We start from the raw sequence: 25,714 nt of genomic DNA, 5'->3' as shown, positions 1-25,714 counted from the left end.
TTCTCTGTCACTTAAGACAAACGACCACAAGTTTATGGGTCAAAATCTCACCTACAAAAACATGGACTGTAATGTATCAACAATGAAACAAAACCAACCCCTCTCTGGCATAGCTGAAACTTAACCCATATGTAATCTACTTAACTTCACTAAGCCATCTACCACATGTTATACTTACAAGTATAGGGCAAGGGTTACATGGCTGCAGCCCAAAAAACTACAGTAATCTGAAGCTTTGCATTTATCTATATCTCCTTGCAATTCTAATTTGACAGGACGGTTGAGAGAGAACCTCCATACTGTACTTGACACCAGAATTATGGCAAATATGACATTGATAATCATAACCATAAAATTATAACCAAAGATAGTGATGTTTTACTTTGGAAATGTTACAAGTAGGTCTAGACATTGGTATGAGACAATGGCCAATTTAACTTGTATGCTTGTAATGTGCTTCAGGGGCAATAGCCTAGTGTTCACCTTGCATTCAGAGTGTAGGGTGTTCATACCAAATAAGAAATGGACACTGCTTTCTCTTCTAGCACTCAGCACTAACAAAAGATGTCATACAAAGAGTATGGGAGTTGAACACACTCCACTAATAGTGAACTCCATGTAGCTATTGCCCCTTACTGTAGTTGCCTGTGTGGCCCAAGGGCTATAGAAACAGATGAGCATGATCGGTCATTCTATACCGAAAAGTGTTAAGTATTTATTCATTCTATCTTGATTAAGTTTTTAAATCTTACCAGTATTGTACTGGCTCAACAACTTTAATACAGAAGAGTAAGGTCAATGCTGGCTAAAAGAAACATGAAATTTGTTCCATCCCAGACTCATTCGGCGAATCAATTTGCACTTAAAAAGGAGAAGTATCTAATCGGGTTATCAAACCTCTCCCTTGCTTTTCAATGTAAAACTGTTATTGAACAAGTCGGTGTGGACCTTTTCATCTTCTACTGTTTGAAGTAGGGTTGATTCCAATGTTGGGTTACAGACAAATGCCGTGAAGGTAATCCAATCTCACTACTGCACTTAATGGTGGAAATATATTGTAAGTTACAAACTATGTCTCTTTTTCAGATGACAATTGCATCAGAACATTATACAACAATTCCTGTTTCCTTTTGCATATAAATTTCTTATATTATTATACCAAGGGAACCCTGTTAGTCCCCCCTTTTCCAAGAAACAGCATATTCCCCACCCCTCCACTCTTGACAAACAATACACTACTTGAGTATAGTGGCTGCCCTATTGAGTACTAAGGGAACACCCAACCAATACAGTAGTGTAACTTTCTACTGCGCCATTACAGGTAAAACCAATGCTCCAACAATACAGGACTCTGTCGGCAGAATGTCGCTTTACTTTGAAGGTTAACAAAACCATGAAGCAACACAAAGGACTCTCCCAGGGGATTAACTTCAAACAGGCCTGAAAAAAGGCCGAACAATAACAAAAGGGATTCCCCTTCACAAACAACGTTCTCCTGCCAGGTCAAGTGTCGCTATAAGTTATAACCAGAGCAGTCCTGTACAGGAGTTGCAGGGGTGGGAAAGGATCAGTCAGGATTAGGATTAGGATAGGATTAGGATCAGGATAATTGTGAGACATTGCATCAGGTAAGGACTAGTATCAACTTGTCTCCCAGTTGTACACAAATATTTACAATACAAGACCTGCTGTTGGGATAACAGGCTTTACAGTTAAGGCAAGGAGTATATAACCTCCATGGTTGAGGTAATTCTCTCTTACACACTGAATATTCTACAAGCTTGTACATGGAAATCCATCCATAGTAGATGTCGCACACAATCAAGATTCTAGAAACACTGTAAACCAAAATCTACAAAACATGATAGGCAAGAAACATTCTGAAGGTTCCTGTCTTCCATCTAAGAATATCTTTTAACTAATGTCTACATTGTATTCCAAAGGGGCTGTCCCTGCATGTCCCCATTCCCCTTGGACTTTATATTGACACATGCACTGTCAGGACTTTGAATAGGAAGGCTGTGAGAAGTATGTGAAGACATCTGAAGGGCCAGCCTTAAGAGATGGTCGTTAGGTGGAATGTCGACTCAAGTGCTCTCAGACACTTCAAGATTCCAGTGGAAGTGATACAGTTTAGAGGATGTGATGAAAGATTCAAGGAGACACATTAAACAGGATGACTAGCTTCTGTAAGAAACAAGAACACTTTCACAAAGGACTGCAAAATGATCCGCAAGTCTATAAAAATGTACTTTAAAACTCCTTACATGAAATTTAAAGTGGCTGTGAAGATAAATCAACAAACCTTATGAACCAGTGCTGTTTAGAGTGCAGTCACAATGTACATACAATATGTTCTACTTCTAGATAACATGAGGCCTTACCCAATACAGATATATACAAGGGAAAATGTAAAACTGAGAACCCACAAATTTTGAAAGACCTTGCAAATATGAGTGACATAAACCTTTATTCTGCTAAAATGACATTTTCTCCATTGATTACTGCACATTTTTGGCTGACAAAATCTGAGTCAACCTCTTCAGCTGCTAATAGTATACAAGGCCTGTTATTACGACTTTCCCACCCCTCCCATTGTATAATTAAACACTGCGAATTGATTTTTTTCTTGCAGTGTGTGTTTTTCCCAGCCGACTGAATGTAGTCTGGGGTGGGGGAAGTGAGCTATCAAGTAGTCAACTCATTGTCCTAATGACACTTGTGCTGAGGCAGTGTTGTTGGTCAGGGCAGGACGTGGGTCACACGCAGGCAAACACTAGCCAGCACCTTGTGTCACCAACAGACAGTCAGATGTAGCACGTGGTCGGCAGTGATTGTTACAGTGATGTTACAAGTCGAGTGGTCTTTTAAAATTTCTTTTGTTCCTTTTTCTACATGCACTCACATCAAATGTGGGATTTCCGTAGATCCATCCAGAGGAGTTTGTATGGGCTAAAACACAAATTACTATGCGAAAATCAACTACTCCAACCACAAGTCCTACCTGTTTGCATCAACTATCTCCTTGTTGTATTCCGAATGGAAATGAGCAAGCTCATCCAGTAAGCCTTGTTCCAACATGGTGTACACACGCTTGTCAAGGCGTTCATCTAAAACTGAAAATAACAGGCAGAGTTTTAAATTAATACATAAGAGATAGATAACTTTGATTAAACAAAATAATCTATATCCTAATTTCATCTTTCTTCAGAAAGGAAGAAACAAATTTAAAGTACTGACCTTCCTGCCGGCAGGAGAGGTAGAGGATGCAAGTGTTGGTGTACCTGAGGGGCCCCCCCAGAGGCCCACCCCCCTCCTGCATGGACTGTTCCTGTAGAAGGGTGCTGTGGGGAACACCTGTCTGTTGGAACACCTGCAGACTCCTACAGGCAGAACAAGGAAATATCAAACATTAGGGGTTTTTTTTGTCTGGATTTTTCCATTCCTATCCATTGGTTTGATGATTGACAGTTGCTAAAATTTTGACAACAATTTGAACAAAATGTCTATTCAAAAACATGTTCCAGAGTTGTGCTGTGGGCCAGATATAGCATTGCAGCCATCACAAGATGACCTTAACTTTTGTTTCAGTTAGTGCACTGAGCCAGCGGTCACTACGGAGGATGGTACTGAGCCAGTGGTCACTACGGAGGATGGTACTCAGGCTACAAATATAAAGGATGTTTGCACTAACTGAAACAAAAGTTAAGGTCATCTTGTGATGGCTGCAACAGCAGTGGTGGCTGAACCATCACTGTCCACCATCAGTTTTCTTCATGGACATACATTACTCTTAAAGGTGCTGTTCAAACAGAATAAGTTTTGGACCACTCACATTACCTCACCTGGCCACTTTCCTCCTGTCGTTGGGGTGGAGCCGATCAGCCATGGCAGGGTCCACTGCTGCCAGCTGGGAGTGGAGGTCTGCATCTGTCATCATCTCATCTGCTGCATCCTCACGGTCAAACAGCAGGCCGCTCTCCTCCTGATCCTCCTGGTTACCATGCCAACACAGGGAGAACAAATGGACATCTTGATTAATCACACCTATTTTAGAGCTTTAGATTTTCTTCTTTAAAACTTACGAAAAGCATGTGCAAAACAATCTCCCCTATATCAAGATGTGGTACAACCAACAAAGACAAACATAAGGTGAACATCAGCCTCTCTGATGCCCATGAATATGGCAACTGACCTACCGGTGGGCTGATGAGCACCTTCCACAGCAGAGACTCAATGTAATAGTTGGTTCCCCCAACAATGATGGGCAGTCTTTGTCTGTCCAGGATGTCTTCAAGGTGAAAAGGTCAAGGTCAGCAACAATTCGACATTGTTTATGGAAGTAAATATCTGCTTTTTCTCTCTAGTGAATGAGGGAATGAAATTTATGTTAAAGTCCTCAAATAAAAAGTGGAAAAATTGTATTCTTGTGATGTACAAGTAGGGATGACTGTTTTAAACATGGAACAAGGATATGATGGGAAGCGCCCTGTTTCTGAAGTCCACCACGGTAAAGCGTCGTAGTGGGCTGACAACGTCCAGCACGTGATGCACACATGCCCGCTGTTCCTCCTCTGTTACCTTGTTTGTAATGATGTCTAGTCCCTTGTACACCTGACAGGGAGAAGAACAACAGGTTGAAGATGACAATTAAGTGCAAGAAAATATTCTACATCACTATATGCAACTGTATTCCAAGGATATTTCCAGGACCTTTATTGCTGTAACTCCATCCCAATTTGCCCATTGAGAAGGACAGAAAGTTTATGCTGTATAAACAATTTGAACTTCATGACATGAAATTGATTGCAATGTATTTCTGCAAGCATGAAATATACAATTCAACTACAAATGCAACATTTTTGCGATAATGCAGAATGTTTTCCCCATAGCCTTTTGTCAAGCTACAGTACTCGCACACAACACTATAACATTAGGCTCACCATATAGTATTGTGTATGAGTAAAAACTGGCAGAAAAAGAGGGAAGAAGAAAAAGACCACACCAGCTAAAACAAAATCCCAACATATAGGCTCCAAAACAATGAGTGGGACAGAAAAGCTGGAGACAGTCCTGCTGTAGTCACTTCCTGCACTGAGTAAAAACACTTGTCCAAATGTTATGTTTGCAGTACTGTTGTAGTTTGTGTCTGTGTTTATGTCTATGTTAACTAAATGTAAGTTATATTAGGCCAATCCCTACTTCCTACCCTTTGGCTATCTATATCTAGAAAGATGGACCATTAAAATAAGATAATTTTTAAAGATAAAATGCAACATTATAGCTCCTAGCAGTATAAATATTTGTCCTTAATTGTTGTTGTTGTCATTGTCATTGTTTTCTGTAGTGAGGAGAAATTCTACCTTGCAGGAGAAGATATCTATATAATATTTTCAAAATCTTCTTATAGTTTGAAACCGCCGACCGTCAACTTTATATCCCTAAAAACTTAACAACATATATAGGTTACCCCTTCAGATAAAGGTGAAGTTAATATGTCACAGCTATACTGCCGCTTGAGGGAGTACAAACACAACAACCACTCATACATCAGCGGCAAGAGAACGATTTCCTTCTTTCCCAGTTCCAAGAAGGAAGTGAGAAATTCATCCTGCTGCTCTAGACTATTGTAGAACAACACTCAAATCCCTGAGCAAACACTGCAGTACCAGGCTGGGGAATATCCTGTAGGAGGCGCTGTCAAGTTCTCCCTCAAGCCTGTCATCATACATACACAGGTGTGGATGTGCACAGACATCAGCTGTCTTGTGACAGAAAAAGTCAATACTGTCATAACTTGGTTGAAAAATATATGACCATAAAATGGCACAATCTTAATCTATGTTGTGAATGCACTACTACATAACCCTCAAACATGGAAGTCGATGGAGACCACTGGTCTGTGGCAGTGACTTTAACCTCTTGTCTGTGGTGATTTGTCTCCAAGTCCATTAAGTGGTCACAAAGAGGATTTGACTGTCACTACAAACGAATCTATTAAACTGAAAAAATCTACCTTTGTCCAAACTCCCCTTGCTAATGTACAAAAATGAGTTACCTTCTTGATACCCAATTTTGGTTTGGGAGTTGCTATGTAGGGGTTCCATGTACATGTAAGGTTTGTCCCTGAATTAATCTGTCCACAGATGTCCTAACCCCAGGGATGACCAGCTGTTTCTCCAAAGTACAGGATAAAGCTCACAAAAACTCCTTTTATGGCAGGAGAGAATTAGCAGGGTGATCAACACCACCAGATAAGAGAACACCTGGGACCAAGCAAGGCCAATGTGACACTTCAGTCGCATGGCAGTATGTGCCTTTGGGCTACAACTTGCCTTCAAGAAAAATATTTCACCATGATCTTACTTAAGTTGACCTTGTGGCAAAAAAGACAAAGGAAGCCAGGGAAGTTATTTGTTATCTCCAATTTGTTTGTTGACTTTCTGCAGGTACACCCAAAGGGCAATACCCATATTCATTCAAATGTATCACTGCATTCTTACCGTTACCCTTGCTATAGATTTGGGCAGTTGGAAACTTAAAGCACAAACAGTTCTTTACAGTGTATTTTCTACATCTTTTGGAAAAGCTCAAACTGCAAATAATTTCCAACTCATGGCCAGTCTTTATCCTTTTCAAACAAAAATTGAGGTAGGCAAAAACACTAAACTTTTGAAATCATTTGAATTCAATTCATATTCTCAGAGCACATTTCAGATCCCACCACACTGTCCACACCTGTTGTCAGAGTGTATTCCAACCAAATTAGGGGACATTGCAGGCTTCACTCTACTGTAGCCGTCATCAGTTACTAGCTGTTGTGTTTTTATCTAAGAATCACTGTACTTTGCTTGGCCATCTTTGCTTCCATCTGCAAAGATGGAAGGATGCCTACTGTACTTTGCTTGGCCACTCCTTGGACCACAGAGGAAAACAGATGGTTGCAAGTCTTTCTACAAAAATCACACTAAACTGTACAGCAAAATTCCACATAACACTTCTGCATCTACCAGTCTTCCATTTTTTCCATACATGGTTGAGGAATGCAGCTGTAAAAGGAGTCAGATAGCTGCAAACTCTCCCCCGACCACACGGGAGATGCACATGTACCACTGTTGCACCCCATCCCTAACTCTACATCTGTTGTGAGATATCACACTTGCCACTGAGCTTCAGACTTCACATGGCCTTATATGTCCATGCATATATCCCTTGGTAATCTATCCTTGTCATCAGCCCACTCAGAAGCTCTCTTTGTTATACTACCTATCATTGAATGCAAATTTATGCACATAATAAATAGATAAAGGTTCATAGAAAAATCCTTTTCCTGTTTACTTTAACAGGGTATCACCACAAGTGGAACTGAGACAGGTTTTGTAGGATAGATCTAACAGTGTCCATTCTAAACTCTGACCATTCCACTTTCCCTAAATGTAAAACAAGATCTGACCCATACTAGAGTTTCATAGGTTACTATCACTCAGGAAATGTTCATACACCTGTCGAAAGGGGTCATGTCAAGTGGGATTTCAATACTGCCAAGTCATCAAAAGAACAAGCAGGCATTGCAAGAGTGTGATGGGGTATCCAGGCAACTATGGGGCCTGTATGGGGTGTCCCGACAACAACAATTCAGCTAAACTCAGAAGTGGTGCCAAAGAATGAGGCTAAATTCAGAACAATTTTAAAAAGTATGAAATCAAACATACTAAAATTTTTCCCTACAAATCATAGCGTAACACACGACCTTCAACATGGGATGTAAAAAGAGTACACATACAGAGGCTGGGATTACATAGATTCAATCGGAATCAAAATACCTTGGCAACTCGTTCAGGGCTCGGGAAAGTATCAATCAGACAAATGCTTGACCATATCATCATAATCAAAATACTGTATAGATCGTTTTCACAATGACGTCACAGTCGCGTTCGAACGTTCGAACGGCCATGTTGGATGATAAGCGGCTCGATCTCCACACGGCTGTGTGTGCACGTGGTGGACTCGTACGTGGAAAGAAGCCTTTTTTTTAAATTCAGAAACAGACTGGATGTTTGCCGTGCTAACTGCGAGTTCCATAAACACAGGACACGGCCTACTCGCCGTTTCTATTCAACAATATTACCTACAGTTCTCCGGCTTTTCAATAACTTGACTAAACCACTCTCCTACCAGCCCACCAACAGTAGCCCTGCCGCGGAGTTTGTGCATGCTTTCTTTTATTTTTTGGGAGAAAGTTGGTTTCTGGTACAGGGTATGTCATAGACGTATACCATGTTACACGAAAATGTCAGCAAGCTTGTTCTATTTCTTCTTCATAAAACACGGCACATCGCCTCCTGAGCTGTGAATGATATTTTCACCATTACTGCCCCCGATGTTCTGTCGATAATCAAGCGAGGATTAAAAATTGTTTGGCTTGTTCACGAGGAACGAAATTCAAACTTTTTTTACCCACGATTGTGTAGCTGGTAGAACAAAACAAAAATTTCTTCAGTTGCAAACTTTACCTAAGGCAAGACAAAACATGTCAATACAACCCTCACGCGCATCTCAATCGTTGTGTCAGTTTTACGCTCAGCACGGCCCAGTACGCTTACCTAAAAGTATGAGGTGAGGTGTGTATTGTGCATACGACTGGTACATGATCATATGAAGAAAAATGTCAATACGGACCTCATATGGACTTGATATATACGCTCGTGTGACTGCACCTGAAGGATGCGGTCACACATGCGTATACATTCAAGTCCGTATGAGGTTCGTATGAAATTCTTAGCCCCCACCGTGCTCCACAGGTCGCTGGGAAAATAAAATTGGACAAATATATACAGATAACATGCCAGAGGAGTTAGCTAGGTCGCAAACATACTCCCTCGGCCAACTAACTTCTCTAGCATGTTATCTGAGTGTCTATATTTGTTTAATTCCTGCTTTTTCCCAGTGAGACATGTGAAGCCTGATAGAGACAAATAGTCCATAGCGTAGGGACCTCATATGAACTTTGATAAAGATTCTTTATTGAGACACGACAAAGGTACAGAGACTTTCGTAAGTCCTACATGTACAACAGATATACGCACGTGTGACGGCACCCTTACACAAAACTTTGACCGAATCTCGCACGATTTTAGTATTGAATCGACAAAGTGTGGTGTGTCTTCCAGCGAGCTTTGCGCTTGTGGCGAGGGAAGTTTCTACAAGTCTGGTCGAGTTCTGTCACCTCCATGCCGCGACGGGCACTAAACGCAATTTGGCATCTGACTAAACATGTGCTAAGCATTCTCAGAGTTTGAATTTTCAGTATTAAGTGCAACGTTACAGTCTGTCGCAATAACGTCAGCGCTAGCAGCCCTGATTCGTATGTTTAACGTTAGTTGATCAACTGAATTGTAATTTTGTAAACAGACCTTTCTAATACACATGTTGACAAAGCCAAAATACGGAAAAAAGACGCGCGCACGAACTTATTTAATACCACTATCCCGCTGGTCCCCACTATCCGCTTGCCTCACGGAGTTAGGGTCGGGGAAGTGCTAAATCTTGCCCCTTGTTAGGCAAGTGGACAGTGAGGGCCAGCTCGTGCGCGCATGCGGTGGGGATTGTTATCTATTCCTCTGCACGTGACCTGTCAGCAAAAAAAATATCACCCAGGGTAGCAGGCCAGGTACAGTGAATGATCGCGGTTTTTTGCGAGGCCGCTTCACCGCGAACTCTAAACCACCGCGAACACTCCATTTCCCGCTACCGCAAAAGTAAATCCTCGCGATCGGCACCAGCATTAGATCGTTGAAAAAATTGCCATTTTAAAAGTTTATAAATCAAGACGTATTATTGCAACTTTGTCCTGATTATTGCAACGTTGGCTACATCACTTAATGATTCACAGAATGGAGACAAAACAGCACACTTGAACCCGCAAGTTAAACTTTGACAGCGCCGTTCTGTGTTCTAGTCATCCAGGTTATCATCCAACATGGCGCCCAAGCGTGATCGAACGGTTTTCGAACGTTCTGTGAAAACGATCTATTGTGACCTTAAACACTGGCAAAACCCATCAGCAACCAAACACTCTTAGAAAATGCTCACACCACCACCACCACCAAAAAAGAAAAGTCTTGTCGCCAGTGGTCTTAAACACCTTTTCACACCCTCTTAAGTTAAACATGTCTGGTTGCCCTGATTGTAGAGTCCCCCACAACTGTCTCATCTGTTCCTCAACTGTCAATCAAGGTGCAGCACACAGTAGACCACACCTGAAATAACACAGCCACTGGCAGAGACAGAAAGACACTTAAGGACCTGTTAGTCACGCATCTGCTGGATCTATTAAAGAAGAGGCATCATGTCCAAACTTGTCCTTTTTCATCCAAAGTGCTTCTTTCATCATACATCTTCCCAATACTTTCCAGACGTTTGCAGGGCATTGTAGGAGTTCCATATGTTTGAGTGTGTGTGTCTAAACCTGAAGTCAATATCTGAATGATAACTTCACTACTGATATTCTACACACCACAGCACATGGATACATAGTGCTATAGTTTTCTAAAAAATAAAGTTTTTCTTTAGCACCCTTTTCTTTTGCTTCTAGGGAACTTCTAGCTCATCAGCCTGGTTACCAAACCCCGTTACATGTCTATGTTCCGAAATCTCTATGTTCCGAAATCTCTATGTTCTGAAATATATAATCATGCATATATAACGTGGATGGTATTCAAGTCTATACTACTCGTACTAAGCTCACACCCACAAACTAAGGTTCTGATACCCTTCCTGAACGCCGACCCGATTCCGACGGTCGCGTGCACGTGCGTGCACTTTGTATGCATATATCATTATATTTATTTATTGGTTTATGTAACTTGTTATCAATATATATTTTTGATGAATGACAGTATATTTTTATTCTTCGTCAAAAATGTTTGATATGATGCTATCAAGCTGGTACGAGGTCATTACAGGTCACTAATAAATAGCGCTTCCCAAGTTTGACGGAAATTCGTCTGAAGAACTACGATGGAGTTGGAGTTTGTCCACCCAATGGTAGAAAAGGAGAATAAAAGGTGAAGATATTTGATCTAAGAATATGAAACGTCGCCATAGTCCGTGTTAGATACTTGTAGGCTGTTTCTCCCGGCCTCAGTTAATCGCCGTGAGCCAGGTGCCAGCCTATTCCTCCCCCAACAATCGCTTACTTCGACCGCCGCCTACATGTAGTATGTCGGAATATATTACAGGCTGCAAGAACCATTTTTATGTCATACCTGTGACGCGAAAACGTTCGATACGGGTGTTCCGGACCGGCTGGTAACTTTCCATACGGCCCGGGGTTATCACACAGGCTCCATTCGAATAAATCGAACTGTTTCGAGTGGGCCGAGTACGGCGCCATTGAAAGTTCGAATACCTGATTCGGACGTTGGAACATTACTGTTGCAACGCTTTTTTTTCGAGGGCAACAAATTTGTTCAACTTCTGGCGCATTTCACATCAAAACAGTGGTTTTCTCAGGTGGGTATGACATAAATAAAATACAACACGGTGTATTCCGCATCAGCCTTCGGCCGTCGGCATCAGCCATTGTCCCTGGTCAGTTTTTATCATACACCAGTGCAGGTACACATCAGAAATACCTGCACTGCTGCAATTTTATAAACCTGTATGCTTGTTGTACTTGGAGCCCTAACATACATACATACATACATACATAACGTTACATACATATGAATGCCCCTTTGTTAGGATCCCTTTCCTGGGAAGCACATGTTATGACAGTTGTTCAGTAGCTGGTTGGCCCAGTCAGGATGTAAACTAGTACAGGATATTGATATCAGACAACCTGCAGCTGGTATTACATGGAACATACTTCAAGTAAGGAGTACATGTTTTGTACTGTTGTGTGTAAAAAGAAACTGAAAATATTTTCAACTTCTCTAAAGCTCTTCAAGACCACTTGACATGTTATTCCCAGTGTTGTGGACATCCACCGATATTATTAAGGTATGCTTCATTTCAGTTGAGGATATCATACTAATATGTGGGAAGAAAGAGAAACACATGCCAACATGTGTAAAACACTGACCCTGATCCTACATCTGCTTAGACTCTACAATAGCCTATTGAATAGGCAAAACGTATACAAGGTACATGGCTAAGCCTAAACAGGGCTACTGACTCAGTCATTGTTATAGCTATAGTCATGTATCAGACATATTCACGTCCCTTGGAGGTTCTGTGTAAGATGCTGCTGCTGCTGCTGCACAGTAATAACAATTTCTATCCTGGTTTCCAACCTGATTTCAATAATATCTATCATGGTTTTAAGGGTCTGTGTAGACCCTGGAAACAGTCTGATATCCAGAGTAACCCATTTCCAGGGCTGCTCATTTCATACTTACTAAGTAAGGAATAGAAACAATCAAAGAAGCACATGCACTACAGCCATCTGTTCATCCATCTTTTCAGCATTTTTCTCCCTTTGAAGAGTCATTAGAGCTTTCAAACATGCACAAGAACTTAGACATGTAAAAATAAACATAGATGGTTATATCCAAAAATGGACATGATCTCCTGGAATTTGTCCCTCTCACTTTGAATCGACTTCATCTTCACATGAATCACATTATCAACATCAATATTTTCTGACATGATACTTAGACATACCAGAAATGACAGGTCCAATATCTATAGACCATAACATCATAATTATTCATCCACTACTTGATATACCCATAAGACATGCTTAATAAAAAATTTATCTACAGATTGATACGTCATATGCATAACACAATATCTATAAAAGGACTGACTACAAAACAACAATGGGTGAGTAAGTGCTGACTCAGCACACAGGTGCCAGTAATCTGACTCATGATTGGTCACAATAATTGATTCAATCGGTCAAAACAAACTTGAGTAGGTAACAGGGTTATGTATACTTTCCAAGCAGAGATTAGGCTCCGGCTGTTTTTTTAACGTGTTTTTTTTTAGTCGTTTTTATCAGGCTTTCTATTTTGCATTTTATCTTGCTGTGTCAAAACCTAACTCTGCTTGGAGAGTAGGTGATGTAGTGGGATGGGGTTTTGTGCGCGTGAAAAAGTTGCGCGTGAAAAGTTGCGCGTGAAAAATCTGCGCGTGACAATATGCAAATTAGCTGATTCCCAAGGGATTCAAAAAGTTTTTGCAGTTTTATACTTAAAAGCTCAAACAAGATGGCACAAAATGGAATTTAGTATCATATTGTTGCATTATAGAGTACAAAATCTAGATCTGAGTGATTTTCAAGTGATTTTTGAATGTTAAGTTTTCACGCGCAAAAAAGATGAAATGAAACTTCTAGAATGGGGAAAATGCTCAAATTGTTACATTTTACAATATTAAACCTCATTATGAGTAATTTTTCCATGTATTTCTGTCAGATTCATGTGATTTTGAAATGTCCAAAATATGCAAATTAACCTATTCCCAAGGGATCTAAAAATCAGGGTTTTTTCAAAGCCAAAATTCACGTAACAGATGAGAAATTATATCATAAGTTCAAATTTTTCTGCCTTAGAATTCCTTGCTGCACATTTTCTGACATATTTCAGGAACTTTATTTTTTCACGCGCAAATTTTTCACGGGCACGCGCAAATTCTCCACGCGAAGAAAACCCGTTCCCGATGTAGTCTATGTATGTAAACTCCGCTGTCCAGGGCTGTAACTGGCCCATCCTGCCGGCTGGATTTTGGACGGCCCACTTCAGGTATAAGAGGGATTTAATCAGGCAGCTGGATTCTGCAGTTATGTATGACAAAGGCTGCGGCAGTTGGACCAAAAGCCTCTGAGCCAACTAGCATCTGTGGAAGGAGTCAGGACTGGAGTCAAACAATAGGCTTATTATTTTACTTTTAAAAGTTCACCCAAGATAATGATAATCTTAAATCATTATTATAACCGTATAGTTAGAGCTATGATTAATTGTAACAGGTACAGGGCTCCATTTTCCCTGTAAACTTCAGTATTGTACCTTTTCTGACATTTTACTTGCAATTTGTAGAAAATCTTTCTGTCACTTTGATTTTAAAAGCCACTGTTCCACTGCCACTGAAGCAGAGGGTAGGGCTGTTGGAGAAAAAATGGGACATGAAGGGAAGGTCATAAACTTCCGAACCAACCTCTGTTTTGAGAATAGCATGGAAATAGTAATGTTACTGCCTTAAATCCCACACAAGGCAGTCAATCTTTTTTCAATAACCACAGACAGTATAATCAGCCTGGCTGCAGCAGTGTAATCACCTAACAACTCCATAATGAATAATGAATCCCTGCTCTATCCTCCCATCAAAATGGCTCCAGTACTAACACCACTTACTCACACCTGAAAGCACACCTGATGTGGTACCAAATGTTTATTGACCAATAATGGTTTGGAGAAACTAAGGCACAATCTAGATACCGTTTTTCCCAATACCTGCGACAACCTCTCGCCGAAAGCTTTTTTTCAGCGTCTAGATGGAACTACAATATCGCCATTACAATATCGGCAAAATTTCTCCCGAAAGGTCCGGACCATTCGCCCGATAGCTTAGCAGGGGTCCCTGACCACTTCCGTGCACGTGTAGATGCGTCCCAACTTCGGGAGGGATCATTACTATTTAGCATACAACGCGGGCTAATTAGACTATACAGCTGTTTATGACTGTAAGCGCCACGGGTGTCCCGCCCCCCACGTTCCAGATCCCTCCCGACATCTCCACAGATATCGGTAAAAACTGTGTCTAGATTGGGCCTAAGGCTTCACTTCCTACTTCTTTTCCTCCACAAACTTCAAAATACAACCTTTGACCTTCCTTTGTCTTTCACTAGCAAGCTGCAAAATAAATCTGAGACTCATATTCATTAAATGAAATCTCAATTTTCTTTTGTACCGAGCCTAAGGTTGAAAATGATACATGAAATTTAGTAGTATATAGTATTATATGCGCAATTGTGATTGGCCTCCTGCCACCCAACCCTCCACACACACATACACATACACATACACATACACATATACTTGTTACTCTCCAAGCAGAGGTTAGGCTCCAACTGTTATTTAAACTTTTTTTAGTCGTTTTTATCGGGCTTTCTATTTGGTATTTTATCTTGCTGTGTCAAAACTAACTGGCGTTTGGGTGGCGTACTTCAAGAAAAATGACAAAATAGAAAGCCCGATAAAAACAACTAAAAAAACAGTAAAAAACAGCCGGAGCCTAACCTTAGCTTGGAGAGTATATACTTGTATTGCAGTTTATCATACATGATTAGATAGGAATGAGTTAACGATGCTCTAATGGGTACCAGTGATTACCAAAGGGATAATCCTGCTCCTTGGATGGGATTAACCAGTGTTAGCACAGTACGTTATCTTAGCACCATCACGCCAAGCTGATCCCCCTGCAGTTATCATTGTATGAATGACTGCCTAATAGGAAACAATTACAAAAAAATCCCCATTGTTTGAGGATCTCAGCAGGAGATAGGCAAGTAATGAAATAGAGTCTGTCTTTGTATGTAAACGGAAGGGAGGGTGTGACAGCTAATGTTTTAATGATAACTTTTATTATTGAATAATTGGGGCATAAATCCATACCTGGCTGAGGGTCAATTACAAAGCAAACAAACTATATACTTAATGGATGAGAGACAAAAATTAAAATGGAACATGTAATAGAAATGACAAAACTATTCTAAAGCTGCAAGTTTTGTTTTCTTGACCGAGTTCTTCCCTGTCCATGCATTTAACTGTAAATCCAGTTATGGTTCAAAGTTGTGATGCATTTGCTTCGAAGTGTATTTCAAACCTGTGACATGAACCTGCAGTAATCATTTGTAGCTTTGGAAAAATGACAGCTCAGAGACAGTTATGTTATTTCTTTCTATAATACTTACTCTCCAAGTTTGGATTTGGCCGATTTTTTACGTTTTAGGCACCTTATTTTTGGCTTTCTATGAGGAAAACGGTACAAAATAGGAAGCCTGACAAAAGCACCTAAAAACATATAAAAAACAGCCAGAGCAGAACCTCTGCTTGGCAAGTATCTAATACTCTTATACTGTATTAGTGATGTAAGACCCCAGGATACTCTGGTGAAATATGTACCATCAGATTGGACAACAGGGAACAAATCAGGTGTGTGAACTGGTGTAAGAAAATCTTAGAAATGGGTAGTGGTTCTGGAGTCAGAATAATGGGATGACACATAGGGACTCATTTTGGGGTCAGTATATAATTATATTGTCAATGGTGACCAAGCAATATTTATATTATGGATTTATAGTAGGGTTGCTTACGGTTCCAGACTTCCAGGCCAGAGTTCAAATCTGAAAGCACTGTTACAGAACAATGTTCAATCCCAACATCTGCTTGGTTATTTCATCCCATGACTCGACATACCAACTCACTGTTCTGCCCTCCTGCAACCTCCTCATTTCATGATGAAAAAAATCAAATGGTTCTATCCCTTTGGCAAACTGAAACGGATAAATTTGTCACCATCATGAACGCTTCGTTTTGGATACAGGACAGATTTTTCGGGACCTCCTCGCGAGGTGAATGTGAATCTAGTTACTAATATTTTGGTTGTTTTTTTTTTATCACAAAGTCTTGTTATGGCCGTCAACTCGAGCTCTCATTGTTGGCACTACTGATATGTATCTGGGGGGATCAGGAGATGCAGAAGAAACTTGATGGGGTATATCTAAACCAGGTATATCTAAACCAGGTATATCTAAACCAAGTTTTCAATGAAATTTCCAAGGCCATGAGGGAAGGCACAGCTTCAACAAGACAGTCGTTCAGTGCAGATCGAAGACCATTAGGCTCTGTTGACATAGTATAATGCAGAGATACAAAAGATACAAGATTGCTAGGGATCACAACAAACAATGCACACGTGAAAAAATGTCCTAAAATGGTTCTTATAAGTTTTTTTACCTAAAAAAATTTTGCATGTGATTTGCTAGTCTGTGTAACGCAAACTCCGCTATCCGGAGCTTGTAGACTCCTCCCCGCAATGTACGACGGGCCTGAGAAGCGCGATTAAATCAGGCTAGTGATTTGAATACAGTCCTAATACTTCCAGTCGGTGTCGTCTTAACACACCACGTGCAAGAGGACGAGTGAGTGAGTGAGTGAATGAGTGAGTGAGTGAGCGAGCAAGTGAGTGCTTTGCATATGGACTTCACCAAAAAAGCGCTGTCATTTGCACACTGAAAAAAAATTTCTGATTTAGGGAGCTCTTGTTTACATCTAATATTATATTTTGCTACCTCTGTACCTTTAACCTGCATGGCGTTTTGTCTCTTGTATGTTAGACAAAGACTGGTCCACACTTTGCCTAAAAAGTAAAATTATGAAGGAAGTTTACTGAGGACCTCTAGCTACATACTAGTATAGACAAGGTGTGGGATACCCATGTTATCACATTTTCCATTTTCATTCCTTTTTCATTCCATTCTCTTAGGATTAAGCTCATTAACATAATTTGAAGAAGAAGGGGCAGAGGTAACGTCGTACTTACTAATTTTTTGTGCAACACCCACCAACAATGTTGAGCAATGCAAAGCACCCAGCTTCTAGCTCTGAGAAATTACTTTTGCAGCACAAGTGACAAATCCAAGTTCAAGACTTTATCCGATTACGAGAACAAAGAGATATTAAACGTTCAAATATTAGGTTTAGCGATGAGCACGTGTATGCCCCCCTCCCCCTTCCCGAATATCACATCACACAGAATTTTAACGTTTTCTCCAATAACTGACCTCGTACCTGCATGGAATCTGCACTGATGATTTCTCCGTTCATCCTAGTTCCAATATCTATGGCCAGTTTGGATTTCCCGGCGCCAGTAGCTCCTAGAATCACTACAACGGGCAGGCGAGTCGCGACTTTGCGGACGCTGGCTGCCATTTTGTGCGATGATGATGAAGCGCCTCCGCCTGAACAGCCCTTCGTCACTTTCATTTGTCTGACCTGGCCTGGCACCCATGCCGTCCAGTAGTAACGTTACTTGTACAAAATGAATACCAACAAAAGCATTAAAACCAAAATCCAATATAGTTTTTTTTCTTCTTTTTGGGGGTATTTTCATCCTATTCCTTTTTGACATGAGGTTTCTCATGCGTTTTTTGGGTAAAAGAGGGAAAACAAGATTTTAAACAAATTTATAGTATTTAGGGAGTACAGAACTCAGGAGCTAATACAGGCTATCAGGATTTGGAAAACACGAAAACTATTTTCGTCAGGTTTCAGACTTTTAAGTCTGAAACCTGACGAAAATAGTTAAAAGTATGGGTTAGGAAAAAAAAACATTCCACTGACATTATATGATTACGTAATACGTTCCTGTCAATGATCCTAAAGCTACATGTCACATTACACCTGTTTCGACTGGATCTATCAGTGTCCCGAAATCGCCCTTGGCATTGCAGCGTCCGTCGACTTCAGCAGGCGTCATGGAATCTCTCAGACAGACCTCCTGTCTGTAACCTGAGCTTCATATGATATTTTTGTAATATGAAAGTTTTGTAATAGAGACAGTACTGCACTTAGGCAGTAGGCAGCCTGCCAAAGAAAACGAAGGGCGCAAATTTATGATTTTTGAAGAAAAAAAAAATCCTCACTAAGGCTGAGCCTTGAAGTTGGCCAATCGGACATAACTAGATTCTACCATATAACATGTAATATGAACAGATAATCTACCAAGTCTATTATATATTTGCTGAAACTAAAATAAGAGAATTTCTATGGTTGTATGAGACGGTCGGAGACATTTCATGTTGCAGTAAAATGCCATGTTATGTATGTGCACATTACAACACGTTGAACCAAAATGACCTCTGTGTGACATTCTATGCAAATATGCTAACGTTGTTTGTATTTCGAAGGTATTGCTCTTAAAACGGAACGCGTCTTTACTGGAATGGGTACCACTACCGAAATATTTTCTAGGAATTTTTTCAAGGTCCATTAGACCTATGACGTGCGAAACCAAATGGTAGACATAAATCAACAAAAGACGGCTAAAAATATCAGGCTATACAAATGTAGCGAAGCGATATGGGAATGTTACATCAGAATTTGGGTCATCATATGGGTAATGTTGAGCAATTCCTGGAAGTAGCTATTAGTGAGGGATTTTACAGGAATGCCATGGCAAATTGCTGGGATATGATGTACAGTTAACGTAAAGGTGACTGGGTACGCCTGGTTGGTTCTAACATGATTATGATTGGGCCTGTACATGTACATAATTGAGGTCGGGTCAAACATGATTGTGATCGGGTCTTACGTTTACTATGATTGGGTCATATATAAACTTTGGGTCAAATTGCCGGCGGGTCAAATGAGACTGGAGCTAGCAGTAGGACGTGCTCCAAAGTTAATGGTTTGGTTTGACCAAGACGTGGAAGTGGCGTTCTCCGCGGATCCGTGCATCATTTTAAAATAAGCCCTAAATCTACCTGTCAACACTCGTCGTCAAATTTTCTATATGGACATCGTGCTTGAGATCCAGCAACATTGAAGATGGATTAGTCTACTATGTGTACAGATCATTGTCGTCTGACACTGTATGGCAGCTCGACTGGAAAGGATTTTTCGGGGTCTGAAAATCTGCTGTCTTTTTCTAACGGTGACAGCCAGATATTCAACAACACCAAGTCACTGTCACCCACATTTATCTCCAATGAGCTTGGGGGTATTTTGTACACCTACGCCTGTAGGAACTCCACTTGCTCCAGGGTACCAACCTACCTACATCTACTTGGACATTCCCCAAATACCGCTGTGATGGGAAAATTCCAACAACCGACGGTACACGTGATTGTGCGAGACTCTCCATTTCCTCATCTCGCGCCATGAAGAAGATGTTTACACGTGAAACACAAACAGCGTCTGTTGGTTGCTCTGTAATTGACACGATCACAACATTAGTTTAGATCATCAATATATCACTTCGCAATGTTTGATCTGGCCACCCAAGCTGAAAATAATGCACACACTGAAAAGTGTGAGAAAATTGGGACCGCCAATTCTCTCCTAGATTCTAGCAGAGAAATAGGTTGATGGGGAAATCGTGACCTTTTGCTTTTTCTTATATGCCTTTTTTCATCAGCCAACGGTGCCAAGCCCACCTGTACTGTCGTCGGCTGACAGAAAAACGGCATGTTTATGGGAAAAAAGGTCATGATCAAATTTACCCACCACCCGCCATCAACCTCTGCTTGGATAGCACTTATCAGTACATAATACTACTACATATCATATTTAGTAGATCTATATGATCAAGTTGTTGTTGTTGTTGATGTCCTTGTTTAACGTCTATTATTCCGCTAGACATGATCCCTTGGTACTTCTCATTTCATGTATATGATGCATCGATGATGGACATGTAAGACTTGTTGTTCAGCGGCTACCAATCAGGAATCAGTCGTTGGATGAGGTTCATTCAAGTTGTGCGCGTGATTTGCACGGCAAAGGGTAATCCCCAAGCAGATGTAATGGGTAACTTAGACTTAGACTTAGGGGCTCCCGTGTCGTCCGGGTAAAGCACCGACTAATATTCAATTAACTGAGGTGCTCTACTAGTTACTCAGGACACGCATCAAACACTGAAACTTTGCACTGTCTGTTTCCCAGGAAATTTGACTTCCGGTAGCGTTGAACAGTCAGATATTTGAAGGAACGTGATACTTCCCTCTCTAGGAAAGTTCGCTTTGTCTTGTGTGGAAGAATGTGTCGGTAGATTCACACATGTCGGTCCTTAATACTTTATAAGAAAAGACTTCCGTTCTTTTTCTAAGAACGTGCAGGACAAAGACTATACCAAGAGGTCTTGAGAGGGGTGGGCCAAGCGTTGCACTTGCAAATTGCAGTGTGTCACTCAATGCCAAAATTGTCATTTCCATTCCATTTTCATAGGTTTTCCGAAGTTCTCTTTGATGGCACAACTACTTCGACCAACTTGCAATTGACCTGCCACAAACCTCCTTGCACAAATCAAACACTAAGACTGGAGTCCTTGGCGTGGGTAGCCATACAGAAAAGAAGACTCATGACATTCCTACCAGGAGGTTTGCAGACTATGGACTAGAACTAGAACTAGAACTAATGTTTTTTTTTTTTTTTTTGGAGCAGCCCGTTTCGGAGCTGGTAAGGCAGTTTTGTGACTGAAAAGGGCTACATTTATCTATTTATTTACTAGTATTCATTTACTACTTTAGGAAGGACTGACATAACAGGTGACTATTACCTTTTCAATGTGTCAACCGGGAGACCAGACTGTCAGTTTTGATCCACTCACATCGGGAAGGACCCCTACTCTTTTTGATATGTGTGGCGGGTTCTTTCACCTCCCTACCACAGGGCATTTCATGTCCTATCCTATCCTACAGGAGTTCTAGCCGAAGCTATGTACTCAGTTTCAGTTTTCACATAAGTGAAGTGAGGAAAGTCATTACGTACACAACTGCCTTCCCCAAGGTATAATCGGGACTGTTTTGAAGCAGGGACCTCTGGGTTTTGGGCCAAACACCATACCAATAGCACCACACGATGCCACCGACAAGGAAAAATTGACGATTTTACTTTCTAAAATCTGCTTAGAGATCAGTGCTTTACAGCTATGTCCTCACGAGGACAAATAATGCGTCATGTCGTGCCCTTAGGTACCTAGGTACGGGTACTCTGCCCGTGACCTGACGGTTGTGCCCCACCCATTATTGTGTGTTTCCAAACACGATGTGACATTAAATAAAGGTTGCCTGACACAGCCTTGCTGTACCTGGCGAGTAATCAGGTGTGCCATGCAGCTGCACAGGTGTGGTCTCCCCCCAGGCCAGCAGGGAAACACCTGCTTTCGATATGGCAATGAGCCAGAAGCCAAAAACAAATTGCAGTGCGTTTGTGCTTGCGGCGCCCAAAATAAATCTAAATGTCATTGCAGCAATATGATATTCTCAAACTAATGTCCTTCTTTAAATCTTATTTGAGACACTGAAAGGTTTGTAGTGAGTTTGATTTTGAAGTTGGTTCATGTCCGGCTTTTGGCAATGTGGGAAGGCAATACATCACTTCAGGACTGTTGATAACGTTACATGTAGTCGTCAAAACTTGTTTACATCAATCCGTACATTTATGCAAGTGTACCAACATGCAGGTAGTTACAAACGTACACTTCACGTCATGTATAGAATGCAAATATGCGGTGTGCGTGTAAAGATATCGTAGTAATAAATGATGTTCGACCAAAAGTCCTTGAGTTCACAAATTGACATTGTTTTAAGTGTTCCTTCAACGTTCACGTGATCAATCTATTTTATTTCATCGGAATTTTAAGTAGCTCCTCGATGCTCGTCCCTTCAGCCCCTCTGAAGTATTTAGAGGTGAGGCAAATCTCTTTAACCTCCTGTAAGGTCTCACGGGAGGTCGTGAGGCTCATGACGTCATCACCCCTGCCCTCCGTAAGCGACCATCTTGGGGTCCATCCATGCAGCGAAGTTTCTCGGAGTCCGTCTCTAAATTTCCGGGGAAAGTGAGGTCGTTTTCCCTGTTTGACTATGCAACAAGCCTCCAACCTCACGTCTATGTTTACTACAAAAGTCGAATGGAAATTACCTATCTTTTATCCGAGGGAAAGTTTGATCCAGTCTACGAACACGGGAACTATGACAGCAGAGTCCTTGTCTGTTTAATATTTTGTTCAGATTCAGCTTTATTTCTGATTGACTCGGCATGTGATATTCAATATGAGATACAAAATACACATGAAATGCGCCATCAGTCACAGAATCGCTTGACAGTGATACAGTTGACGTTAAAAATTGATGCATAAATACAACTTTTAAAAATTCGACAGCGATCAGATTAAAATCTAGACATAATAGAATTAACGTCTCTCTATAAACTCAATAATTTAATTGAATTTATTTGCGAAATCATGCCCGAAGGCTAATTGCAGGAACTTTCTCGAGGGAAACAAAATAGTACATAGCAGTATTAGCACTAATATCTAGTCAGCTGAAAGCTGCATCTATTATTGGATTTGACTTCTTCTTAGAAGGCAGTGGTTAATGAACTGTCCAACACTCTGCAAAATAAGTGGGTTTGGTGACTTCAGTAAAAATGTAGTCTTTTGTACTCTCCAAGCAGAGGTTAGGCTCAGGCTGTTTTTTAACGTTTTTTAGTCGTTTTTATCGGGCTTTCTATTTTGTATTATATCTTGCTGTGTCAAAACCTAAGGGACACAGCGAGAAAAAAATGACAAAATAGAAAGCCCGATAAAAACGACTAAAAAAACGTTAAAAAACAGTCGGAGCCTAACCTCTGCTTGGAGAGTAGTCTTTTGGTGATGTCCTAGATTGCAAAAACTGGGTGAAATTGTAGCGATTGTTTGGAATAATCTGTTTCTATCAACCTCATAGTGAGGACACTAACTAATGAAATGTATTTCACTTTCCACCGCATTCATTGAGCAATATATACAAAATCTCTCGTGGACAGGTAGCTTTTTATAGCGGCCACGAACCACGAAGTATCTGGATAAACACTAGTAAGATGGAATTTAGTTGACAGAAAGTACGTTGTGATCGGGCAAGTTCGACAAAAAAAGACCTCAAAAATTGAACGACGACGGGACCTGGCCCTCGGCCTGCCGTGCTGCGTTAGTCAAGGACGGGTCGTGCCGCGGCTGTAGTACGGCTAGTTGTTCACATATAGCTAGCATTATAGACATTCATCACAGAACTAGAAGACATCCTCCCTTTGAAATCCACTGTCCAGATCGTCAGAGACATAGCAGTACATGGTCTTTTCCCTTCGTATGTTTGTTTCCGGCTTTGCTAGTTATCACACGAGAAATTCTAATCAAACCTTACAATTAACACGTTACCCGATTGTTGTGCCATTTATTATTCCTGAACCATCATTCCTGAACCTGAACATCCCACCACCAGACAAAACACCGTGATCACGAAACTAGAAGGTTTGAAGGAAAACGTGCACTGATTCGGAACTATTTACAATTTTCACGGAGAGCTGCATTGGGTGCTACTCAAAAGATCTTTCAAAACTGCTCCTAAGATGGTGGATCACGTGACTCACTCACTCACTCGTCTTGCATGTGGATCACGTGACTGAATAAGCCCTGTACATCCTTCTGCGTTGCCTGTAACAAAGCACTTTGTTCGCGCCCTCAATCCATCGACATCTTTACGACAACAAGGTAGATACGCATATATTCAACAATACTATTTTTTCATGTCTGTAAAAATGTTATTTTATCCATATTCTCTTTTTTTGGATGTTTGCTTGATACGAATCGTGCAACGAATATCATAATAGGTTCAGTGTGAGGCATTCCGCCATCTTGGAAGCAGAAGGTCAGCGTGCCGTGTGCAAAAATTTGCACACGTCTCCAATCCGGGAGGGATATTTAAAGCCGTGGTGGTGGGCTATGCGCACAAGGTGTCCTACGAGTGGTAAGTTACATTTTGACATGGTTTGGTCCCAAAATTGAGCACAGTCTTACGTTTAAAGGCAAAAACGACGGGAAAAACGCAGTGCGTGCTGACAGCCATTATAGGCAGGGAAACATAAAAAATGGCGCCATTGAGACATTTGCTCCCGGCGGTGGATTTGTTATCAGTTCAGTTCATCCTACCTGCTAAAATCGGACAATTTTCTTTGTGGGAAGGCATCCAGCCTCCCTCCCAAAAAGAAATTATGCACGCTGTATGTTATTCTGGACAGAAAAGGTGTCGCGGGGCTTTTACTCCCAGTGATAAGCCCCGCGTGGCAAGCCGGACCGAGCTCGGGGCCGCGCGGGCCATCCGACTCCCGTAATCTGGCTCCAATAAGAGTAGCTGTGAGTTGGAAATTGTAACCAAGGAAGTGAACATATGCACAAATAAATGCAAATTACTTCTAAGAGTGCACATTTCTGCAACAAGCTATGCATCAATGATGGAGGAAGCCGAAATGGCACTCTTAGACCTGCAAAAGATCTTCAACTCGCCCGATCACGGGGTTTCCGGCCTTATGTTGACGACAAATTGGCCTAGAATTTGGTTTTATCGGCAGATCGGCCCAGTTGAAGAACTTAATCTACATTGTGTCGAAGTTAGGTAACATCTAGATATGGCCATTCCTAGAAAAAAAAATTAAAAAATACACAACTCGACTTTCCTTGCATCAAATTTCATGGCGTCTTCTTCAATCCCTTCTGAATGAAAACCAATATTAAACAGGGCAAGTCTGGGAAGGAAAGGGTTTTGGTTGGGCGGAAGGTTTGAATTGGCTGTTTTGTGCGGGATATATGTTAGTGTAGGCGTGTTCCATCTATTGTCCTGTTGGTCAACTTGACCAAACGGCAAAACACCGTGATCACGAAACTAAAGGTTTGAAGGGAAATTGTGCATTGATTCGGAACTATTTACAATTTTTACGGAGAGCTGCTTTGGGCGCTACTCAAAACTGCACCCCAAGATGGCCGATTTCGCTCGTTGCTATGGCGGCCAGTTAGTTGCTATGGGGCGGATCACGTGACTGAATAAGACACCGCGCGATGGCTGAGGGACCAATACCATGAACCCATGAACCGGTGCCTGACTTTGATCTTCAGAGAAGGAGTGGTTCGTAATAGGTCTGTATCGAGTTCAAGAGTTTCGGGGTACTAAAACCACCATTCT

General features: G+C 41.1%; 1 protein-coding gene across 1 annotated transcript in view; it reads right to left on the bottom strand.

Moving 5' to 3' along the window:
* The window catches only part of LOC118409541 (tRNA dimethylallyltransferase-like), a 40,834-nt gene extending 22,854 nt beyond the window's left edge, over window positions 1-17,980 (bottom strand). Inside the window, exons 1-6 of the mRNA XM_035810645.1 lie at window positions 17,796-17,980; window positions 4,477-4,614; window positions 4,200-4,298; window positions 3,846-3,994; window positions 3,241-3,383; window positions 3,005-3,116 (exon numbers count right to left, since the gene is read on the bottom strand). Of these exons, the coding sequence (XP_035666538.1) occupies window positions 3,005-3,116; window positions 3,241-3,383; window positions 3,846-3,994; window positions 4,200-4,298; window positions 4,477-4,614; window positions 17,796-17,936 (782 nt within the window). The 5' untranslated portion in view covers window positions 17,937-17,980. The remainder of the gene's footprint in view (window positions 1-3,004; window positions 3,117-3,240; window positions 3,384-3,845; window positions 3,995-4,199; window positions 4,299-4,476; window positions 4,615-17,795) is intronic.
* Window positions 17,981-25,714: the final 7,734 nt, after the last annotated feature.

This window comes from Branchiostoma floridae, chromosome 2, assembly GCF_000003815.2.
Source record: "Branchiostoma floridae strain S238N-H82 chromosome 2, Bfl_VNyyK, whole genome shotgun sequence".
NCBI classification, from domain to species: Eukaryota; Metazoa; Chordata; class Leptocardii; order Amphioxiformes; family Branchiostomatidae; genus Branchiostoma; species Branchiostoma floridae.
The sequence above is the reverse complement of the archived record's forward strand: the minus strand, read 5'-3'. Positions and strand labels throughout refer to the sequence as shown.